Here is a 9778-nt window from a genome sequence, read left to right as displayed (position 1 = left end):
AATAGAAAGACAATAAAATGTTAGTAATAATTTTTAAGTTGTAAGATAATGGGTGACTTTTTTCTTACGTGTACTGTTTAGAAATTTCTGTATTCTCTCAAACCAATATTGTTTCCATAATACAAAAAAGGTTTTTTTTTTTTTTAACTCATTTAAGGAAAATGACTTTCCTACAATCAACTCATAGAGGCATTACTATCCCTACTTGCTAACAGCCTCCCTAAACTTTTACTCCCTAATTCCCCTACATCATTATACCCCTCCCCCAACCACTTTATTTATGCCTAATGTTATCCCATCCAAAACCTCCAATAGCTCCCTATACCAACTCCAAATAGCAAAGGGCAGATACTTTAGTCAGGGATTTAAGACCCTCTACTACACAAGTTCATTTCCTGATGTGCTTTCTCTTCACAGTGTTCTCTGTGACTAGATTTAAGTGTTTTCTGACTTTAGAATTTTCTCGGTGTCTAGCATAATGTGAGGCACATAATTAGCCCTTTGAAAATAATCCAAAAGTAAACTTGAGAGCAAAGATATCTCCCCTATGTTTGAGAACCTAAGGGAGGACGTGGGGTCCTGGTTTCAGAAATAAGAGCTCAGAAGAAGGCAGAATTATAAATGTCCTCTTAGCAGTAGAGTTCAAACAGATGGCCACTGTGCACAGCCGTGAAGGCACCCGAGAAGCCGCGCGTGTCTCAGGCTAAGCAGGATGAGTGATGTAAGTTGGCAGCGAGAGAAACAGGAGTGGCAGCCAGGCAGGATTAGCCATGCGGGTGAAGCAGAAGTGGGATCCCACGGAAGCTGTTGAACATGCAATCCCTTCTCACTAAAGAAGTCCTGGGAGCCTCTCTTTCTCAGCATAAATTTAGTGAGAGGAAAACCAGCGAAGCCTGTGGAATGGTTTTCATGCAGCTCATCTCAGACCCTGGAGTATGAACTAAGCTACACGTGGGATCACTTCCAGGGCAAAGGTTCTGAGGAAAACAAGCTTCGCTGACTTTCACTGAGCAAATTAATCTCCCAACTCCCAGCACAGGCCTGAAGGAGTCAACAGCATCCCGTGGGGCTAGATTCAAGTGGGACAGGCTCAACTGGTCTAGCAGGTTCAAATATTCCTGACTACAGTGTTAGTATTTGGGCTGCAGACTTAAGGTGAACACACAGTGTTAATGTACTTCAGCCAAACCCTGAGCCACATGTGTTAAGATGAGCATGTTTTGGTTTTAAAAGGTTAATACTCACTTTAAATAGTGTCTTCTATTTCCTGTAACTCTTCTCCCTAAAACTAATATTTGCGCACGCACATGTGTGCGCACACAGAGTCATATTTTGGTTGTAAAATAAATGTTGGTGTACCAAAAAAAATCCCTCCCACCCATCTCCCCATGTACTTTTTTGTGTAATCTGTTTTTCCTATTTTATGAATTTTGGCTACTGTCGTGATCCATTTGTGGATCTTAGGAACAACTTTCCCCATTCCAGCTCCAGAACATTCTCTTCCCACCTCCATCTCCTTTGTGGCTTTCACATCAAGCCCAATGTACCACACTCACAGATTCTTGTCTCAGAAGTGAAAAGATTTTCTTCTGACAAATTAGCCTGAGGAAATCTGGCTTTATAACTATACGATACATATAAGCCCCCCACTTAATATTTGCGAAACTTACACAACAGGTGACCCTAGAACCACGTGCAGTTGAAACCTGCATTGTTCCAGGGTCAAGTGTACATTAAAAATAACTAGCCAGATCCTGACTTGCTGAAACTGGATTAAGTAAAAGCTATTATCAATTTTAGAAGTTAACATCAAGATAACATGCCCTCCTTTCCCTCCACACCCAAAACTCTATAATCTGGAAAAGGTATGTTGTGGCTAAATGAATTGAGGGGTTGCTTGGGTGGCTCAGTCCCTCTCCGACTCTTGATTTCGGTTCAGGTCATGATCCCAGTGTCATGGGATCGAGCCCTAGCTTGTGTTCCATGCTGAGTGTAGAGCCTGCTTAAGATTCTCTCTCTCCCTCTGCCCTTCTCCCCCACGTGCTCTCTCTCCCCCTCTCTCTCTCTAAAATTAAAAAAAAATCTAAAAACTTAAAAATAATTTTTTGGTTTATATGTATGGATCAAAAGGCAAACATTTTTTAAAATATTTTTTGAGATTCTTTCTCAGATACCAGCCAGAGTCTTTCCACATATAAACACCTTGAAACACAGGAAGTCTTATTTTACAGATGAGAAAATGGAGACACAAAACAAACAAGTGCTTTGCTCTAGTTTCAAAACCGCGACAGTGCAGGAATTTATACTCATGTTTTTTCCACCAGATGGCACCCCTACTAAGAAACATTTCTAGAGACAAAAACAAAAAAAAACAAAAACAAAACAAACAAAAAAAAAGAAAACATGAAAACAAAAACCCCATTCTAAGAAAGCTACTTAGTAAAGAGAATAAAAATCCTCATGACAAAAAAAAAAAAACACTTCAAATTATTTATATATATATATATATACACATTTTAATGTTTATTATTTTTGAGAGAGAGAGAGAGAGAGCATGCAAAGGAGGGGCAGAGAGACAGAGAGACACAGAATCAGAAGCAGGCTCCAGGCTCTGAGCTGTTAGCACAGAGCCCAAAGTGGGGCTTGAACTCCTAGACCACGAGATCATGACCTGAACTGAAGTCGGCTGCTTAACCGACTGAGCCACCCAGGTGCCCCATTTTAAATAATTTTTTAAATGGTTAGCATTGATTTTTTTTTTGTTTGCTAAAAAAAATATTAACTGGTAAAATAACCAAAATATAGTAAAAAGCTTTCTGAATTTTTCCAGTGAGAAATTCTGTATAAGCAAGTTTTCTGGATAGCTGATTCTGAAATTTTCTGAAGTTCTTGCATTTTTTTCATTTTTATTGAAAAGTCCTTCAGGAATGTGTTAAATCCCTTTATTTTTTAAAATGTTTTTAATTAAAAATAATTTTTTTTATTTGTGAGAGAAAGCATGGGGCGGGGGGTCGAAGGGGAACAGAGAGAGAGAGAGAGAGAGAGAGAGAAGAAGAAGAGAGAATCCCAAGCAGGCTCCATGCTGTCAGCACAGAGCCCAATGCGGGCTTAACTCAAGAACCATGAGATCATGACCTGAGCCAAAATCAAAAGTCGGACGCTTAACCAGCTGAGCCACCCGCCACCCAGGCACCCCTGGAATCCCTTATCTTTAGACATTAGACATCCATCGAAGCCCAAGGCCGGCAGAGGGTCAGCTTGAATGAACATCAGTCACTGCCCCTCGGTGACACAGAGACGCTGTGGCTGAGGGGAGCAGGGCTCCTGGCTCAGTGTCCTGCAGCTTCATCTGGCCACTTGTACTTTATTTTTCTGATTGCTTTACTTCCTCCTTGGTGTCAGTTGCCACTTCTGGTTTATTACTCTCCTCCCTCCACTCTATTTGCAGATTCTAATATGATGTGAGATACCCAAGTTTATTCATCGAATGGCTACTCACCAAGCTCCCACTTTGTGAGGGCCCCGCTAGGCATGGTGCCTGTCAGAATATACTTCATCTTTCTGATCCTTTCACAACTCTATGAATTAGATATTATACCCATTTTACAGGTGAGGAAACTGGTGCTCAAACGATTTTTCCAAGTTTGCACAGCGAGTTGGAGGCAGGATGTAGGGTGGGTCCTCAGACTCCCGGTTGGCCTGTGTCCTCAAGCCCACTCCCCAGGTGCCGCCAGAGCCACCTGCTTGCTGAGAATTGCTCCGAGGTGAGAACAGAGCAGCACTGACCATGCAGAGGGCTCTCTGACCATTATTACAGTTTGTGAGCACTGTGAGCTGGCACTGTGGACACGTTTGTCAATTCTGTTCACCTCCTGGGTCAACGGGGGAAATCAACAGAAACCCTAAGCAAAATGCACAACAGCCCATACAAATGTTGCCCTTGTCTTTTGGGGACTAGTAAAGGGTTAACACTAATAAAACTCACGTTTTAATCCATTTTAGAAGCCAGCAAACAAGTGGAGTAGACTTGAGGCTAGAGATGGGATTCAGGGTTCACTGGCTGGCTCAGGGTTCCTGAATTCCCCAGACGGAAGGTATGCTCACCCTACATCAGACCTGGGAGTGTGGCCGGGGAAGCCCAGGGCAGGGCTGGCGTGGAAACGGATTTAAATGAGGAGACTCAATACCAGCTTTTGCCAATTTTATTGGAAAACAAGTACAGTCCATCAATCAGTGATACGTGCTATACACGAATCTGGTGTTTTCTTATATAAAAATACTTGGTATCTGCTTAGAATGGTACAAACAAGTTTTTAAAAAACCCTTCATCGTCAACCAGTAAAAATATAATGTATCAAAAATACCACTGGGGAAAAAATGGCTCACTACCTTTTCTGTTATTGCAAATAAACAAAGGGGGGTGGGGGAGAGAAGGAAGATATAAATTCTGCTAAGCCAGTTTGGACAACTGGAAGCGAAATGCTTTGTGGCAAACTTTCCTTTAAAAGCTCACAGGAACAAAAAAATCACCTTCGGATAATGCAGTAAAATCTAATTAATGGGAAAGGCCTGAAAGGAAGAGCTTAAAAGAGGTTTTCAGGGAAAACAACAAAACAAAGGAAGTTCCCAGGGAGCTAGGAGTGTAGCTCCTTCCCCCGGAATCCTCCCCTGGGAGCACCGGGAGTGACATGATGACATGCACTTTCCCGTTGGGGCTCCTCCTGGTCCCCAGCAGTCCCTCCTGCTGTCAGACTGGATCCCAGAAACATCCCTTGGTTCTTGTCCCTTCCGAAATGCCAGGTGCAAATGCCACTGACAATTCTTGGTTATTCTCCCTGCTCCTTACTTTCTGGCCAACTTTGCTGCCAAGTCTAATATTCAGAATTGGCTTTCGTGGGACTACACGGCAAGTATATTTTACAGATGACAGACTACAAATGATCAACAACATTATACGTTCTAAGCATCAGCCCCCCCACCCGAGCCCCTCAGACTTCTGGCTACAGTCCGCGTGTTCCGGCAAATAAAAGTAAGGCAGTTTTTTAAAAACAGCAGCAGCAACAGTCGCAAAACAGCACAATTACTTGGTGCTGTCAGATTGGATCCAAGAAAAAGCAGGTGGAGAGAGGAGAGGCAAAGCGTTCAACTCTGTTTCTGTCTGGCTCTGACCACCTTCGGGGAGAAAAATATACTAGATGAGGCTGTGTTCACCCATAACGTTAAACTTAAAAAATTAAAAAAACAAAGGGCCTGTCCATGTTCATACAACTTCTAAAATGGTACACATGTCCCTCAGCAAATGGCACGTGAACTTGGCTTTGCAGTTTTCCAGGGTTTCTCTGAGGACTATGATCACATTTTAAAATACCATGTCCTGGACCAAAACACCAACTTGCTTTCATTTTTAATTCACTAAGAAATATCTACCTTTTGGGAAAGAATCTAGGAGAGCAGAAACATTTTCCGTAAAATCGAAACAATTTTTGGAAATTCCAACGCTCAGAAATTTAGAATTTGGTTTCTTAAATGAGAGCATCTCTAGACTCGGCCACCCTCCCGGAAGACGGTCATTTCTTCTCACAAAAGTGCCAGGGTAGGGGCCAAGGGGACATTCGATGACCTGAAGTCAAGCGTTCAGGACAGCGCACTAAGAAGCCAGCGACGGAGCTAGAAGGCCTAGGTCAGACAGCACTAAGCGTGATTTTTAAAAAGACAGGTCACTTATTTTCTCTGTAAAATTCGGATGATTGCAAAACTTAAATATGAGAACCTGTGGACACTCTTCAACAAGAAAGCCCCACACAAACCTATGTCACAAGTGCAGGCACCACAGCCTACAGGAGACACACCCCCAGCCTCTCCTGCAGACAGCAGGGTCTCTAGCTGGACATAGAACAACCTTCTCATTAAGTGATGGCCAATGGACCACGTGCTGTAGTCAGACCGACACCAGACAGCAGGTGTCTTAGGGCAGTTTCTTGGGGAAATCTCTTCGAGAAACAGAGCTAGGGTAAATCCTGAATTTCATACAACTCTGGCGGGCTGGAGAAAATTCCAGAAGGCATTTTGGTCAGAGGAGACAGGAAGGAGAAGCAGAGATGAAGGAGCACGAGGCGCAGGTATGAAGGGGCCCAAAGGCTGATGTGGGAGTTCACAGAGCAGGACAGTGAGGGGCACAGCTGTGCAGACAGACCGGGGCGGTGGGGGGGTGGGGTAGGGAAGGGGGCGGCAGCGGTGAAATGCAAGTGGGGAATTGGGCTTTAAGTCCTAAACCAGGAGGAGCCCGCAGAGGTGTTTTTAGGAGCTTAGAGCAGCACTGTATGAAGGAAGGTGAATCCATGGCCCAGGTGTGCGATTGAGAGGAAGGAGAAAGGGACTGAGAAGCTGTCCTTCCAAAGATGAGTCAAGTGGAATGTGCAAGAGGAAGGTGCGACAGAAGGGTCGTTCCAGGGGGGATGGCGTCCGGAGGTGCATCAATTCTCTGCTACTCCTGCTTCGGAAATGCTCTCTCTCCAGCAGAAAGCTAAGGTGATCTCAAAAACGTGCAATCCTTTCTTTACTGAAATGAGAATTTTAAAGGGCCACGAAATGAAATTCAGTCTTTGGAAACTGACTGCCGGCTGTCAATGAGTAGGGAAAGTGCAGAGCAAATGGAAAGTTCTCCAAGCATGCTTCTTTCCTCCTCTGTGAAATACCAGTCTCACTTGGCCTGCTGCAGCGCCAAGGGAAGCCCCTGGGGGAGCCGGTGACTGTGCCGTCCCCGGGCCGGGCCACAGCTGCCCTCCCTGGACTGTGGACAGCGCCAAAAAACCTTTTTGGAGGGTAAATGTTTCCTGATTGTTCTTAGTTGTTCTTATTGTTCTTTGCTGTCCTGGTGTCTGTTCTCAGCAGTTCAAACATTCAGACGGGACGTCCGGGGCCCAGTTTCAAAGGACTTGTGAGCCCTCATTCTGAACTGCCCTGACCTGCTACCGTCACCACATCCTGTTCCCTGAGCAATCCGATTCCAGGTGATCTCAAGGATAAGGGACTCTACGTGGGCATTTTATGACTGTACAGTCAGTGCGGGCACAGCCCGGCCTGTGATGCCGGAGGACAGGAGTCACAAGGAATTCTTGGCCAAGCTTCTCCCTGCTACCCGAGAGGCACCTGCACCTCCCTCGGAAGCTTCTTCTTAGAGTCTGGTCTCAGAGCCAGGGACAGTAGCTGGTGTTTGGACGAAGGTGGCTGTCGCTGGACAGGCATGTGGTACCTGACATTCTTCCAGAACCTTGTCTTTGCAGACTGCACGCCCTCTCTAAAATCCCCTGACCAGCGTATGGCCCCGCGTTTCTGCTTAATGAATTTAATGGTCTCTGGCATTTTCTCATAGTCTTGGATTGTCTCCAGTTCAAGCAGTACAACTTTAATCCCGTCCTGAACGAAAGCATTGTACATTGCTATCTGCTCTTCAGATGAATTCCCCAGCCAGCCCAATCCTGATGCTTCTGGGACCAAAACGATGATCAGTCTTCTGCTTTTCTTTATGTTTTCATTAGTGACATCAGCAATGTCTGAAAAACAGGAAGCCCGGCAGAGTACGTAAAATTTCAATTTATAATCATTCGCTCCCAAGCCAAAAGCCGACCCCCATCCCCTATGTCTTCCAATGTTCTTTTCTCATCCTAATTAAAGACGTTTCTGATTTTATACACCAGCTTAAAACCCGCCCACAAAAGCTCAAGATTTCATTTAGGACTCAGAATACTCCTGGTAGAAACTTTAAAACCTTAAACCATTTGATCTATTCCACTCCTATTTTACTGTCTCAGTTGTAAAGTAACTAGCAGATCTAACTAGTTCTGAAGTTTTCTAAAAATAAATAAAACTTTGTTAATTCCTGTGCCGACAAAATACAAGAAAAGTAAGTAGTACATTTTGCACTTAATAGATGTGGAAATCATCAACACCCACCACTGAGGAAGTTCTTGAAACTACCAAATATGCACACCTAATGCCACAGTTCTTCCTGAAAGATGAAACCTAGCTTTAGCAATTATTTTTACAACCATTTTTTTTTCTTTGACACACATACCTTCCCCAACATAGGCGTCCCTTCCATAAATGAACAGCTTATATCCACACTGTTTTTCCAAGACCTCAGGCAGGACTTTAAACACAAAAGTATCTGAATTCGAGGTGGACCCTTCCCCAAGGGTCTTTGGATATAGTATGTATGCATCATAGGTCTTTCCATCTGAAGCTTGAGGGGGAAACATAAAATATTTAGATGTATTTGGACCCAGTCCATTTGCAACAAGAGATCTGGTAAAGTCAGCATCCCAAACATGCACTTCAGAATGAATTATTAATTTCATGTGTGTGTGATGGTAAGAATGAAGTAGCGATGCCAGAAGTCTAATAACTGTTTGAAGTGTTCATCTACAAGTTTCTATGTATTGTGCTTTACTATGAAGGTGTTCTTATGTTGCTGAACGGCCACTTCCTATGCAGAGATTGTTTACCTCTTGGTCTGGGAACTATCCTTGCCTTGCTGGTCTTTTCTAATTTTTTTAATGTTTTATTTATTTCAGAGAGAGAGAGAGACAGTGGGAGCAGGGGAGGGTCAGAGAAAGAGGGAGACACAGAATGTGAAACAGGCTCCAGGCTCTGAGCTGGCTGTCAGCACAGAGCCCGACGTGGGGCTCGAACCCACGAACTATGAGATCATGACGTGAACCAAAGTCAGAAGCTTAAACGACTGAGCCACCCAGGCTCTCCGTCACTGGTCTTTTCTTCTTTCCCAGTTGTCTTGGCCCTGAATTCTATACATTCTTCCTTTTATGTATTATTGTAGTATTTTTTTTTTTTTTTTTTGCAAGGCTTAAACAAAGGAGAAAGTGAAAGCTTCCCTGACACATGAAAATCATCATTTCTTTCCTTTGGAGGCAGATCATGGAGTCATCTATGTCCTAACCAGCATGGAGCAGGCGCTCAAACAACACATCCTGGATTTACCAACAGATGTTCTCAGTGCCTGTTTATCCCACCATTGTGAACACCAAAGTAGTAACTTGGAAAACAATGATATTCAGTCTATTCAGTTCCAAAACTATAATTATATATAAGAATAGTTACTATTCTTGTATAGGTCACATTTCATTTTACAATTTAAGTAAAAACCCTCTCAGCTCTCTTCTACATTGCTTAACTACCCCTTATCTCCAGCAAGGAAATATTGAATAGAATACAAAATTGTACCTTTTGGGGGGAGAAAATCATAGCAAGAATCCCTGTACCACAGCACAATGTCAACCTTGAAGATTTTGTAGATGAAAGCAGAGCATGTAATTACTAGAGTTAACATGACAAATATACCAATTGTGTGCTTCTTGAAATCAGGGACTATGGAAGAAAAAAGGAAAAAAATACGTTGGAACCAGAAGAATTAAAAATTGGAGCATACCAAATTAAATATTATCATCCCAAAGAGACCATTTTTGGGATTGGCCTGCAATCCCAAATCCCAGACAATATTAACCTATTCATTATCACAACTTAGTAATGCATACTAATGTACAAAGCTGTCTAGAATTGATACTGTATAAAACTGAGGTACATTGTATTAAATTTCCACCTAAATATTATAATACAGTTGACCCTCGAGCAATACAGGTTTGGACTCTCTGGGTCCATTTTTTACAGTAAAGTGCTGTAAATGTATTTTCCTTATGATTTTCTTAATAGCATTTTCTTTTATGCTTACTTTTTTGTAAGCATAAGCATACAGTATATAATA

At 43.0% G+C, this 9778-nt stretch overlaps 1 protein-coding gene across 2 annotated transcripts in view; it reads right to left on the bottom strand.

Annotated features, from left to right (window-relative positions):
• Positions 1–4184: 4184 nt before the first annotated feature.
• The window catches only part of IL1R1 (interleukin 1 receptor type 1), a 30997-nt gene continuing 25403 nt past the window's right edge, over positions 4185–9778 (bottom strand). For both annotated transcript variants that reach the window (XM_039253129.1, XM_039253130.1), the window contains 3 exons: positions 9241–9384; positions 8075–8242; positions 4185–7553 (listed from right to left, as the gene is read on the bottom strand). In XM_039253129.1, the coding sequence (XP_039109060.1) occupies positions 7135–7553; positions 8075–8242; positions 9241–9384 (731 nt within the window). In that variant the 3' untranslated portion in view covers positions 4185–7134. The remainder of the gene's footprint in view (positions 7554–8074; positions 8243–9240; positions 9385–9778) is intronic.

The sequence above is a fragment of the Hyaena hyaena genome, unplaced genomic scaffold (assembly GCF_003009895.1).
Source record: "Hyaena hyaena isolate Hyena2069 unplaced genomic scaffold, ASM300989v1 scaffold_438, whole genome shotgun sequence".
NCBI lineage: Eukaryota > Metazoa > Chordata > Mammalia > Carnivora > Hyaenidae > Hyaena > Hyaena hyaena.
Note: the sequence above shows the minus strand (reverse complement) of the source record. Positions and strands in the feature narration are given on the sequence as shown.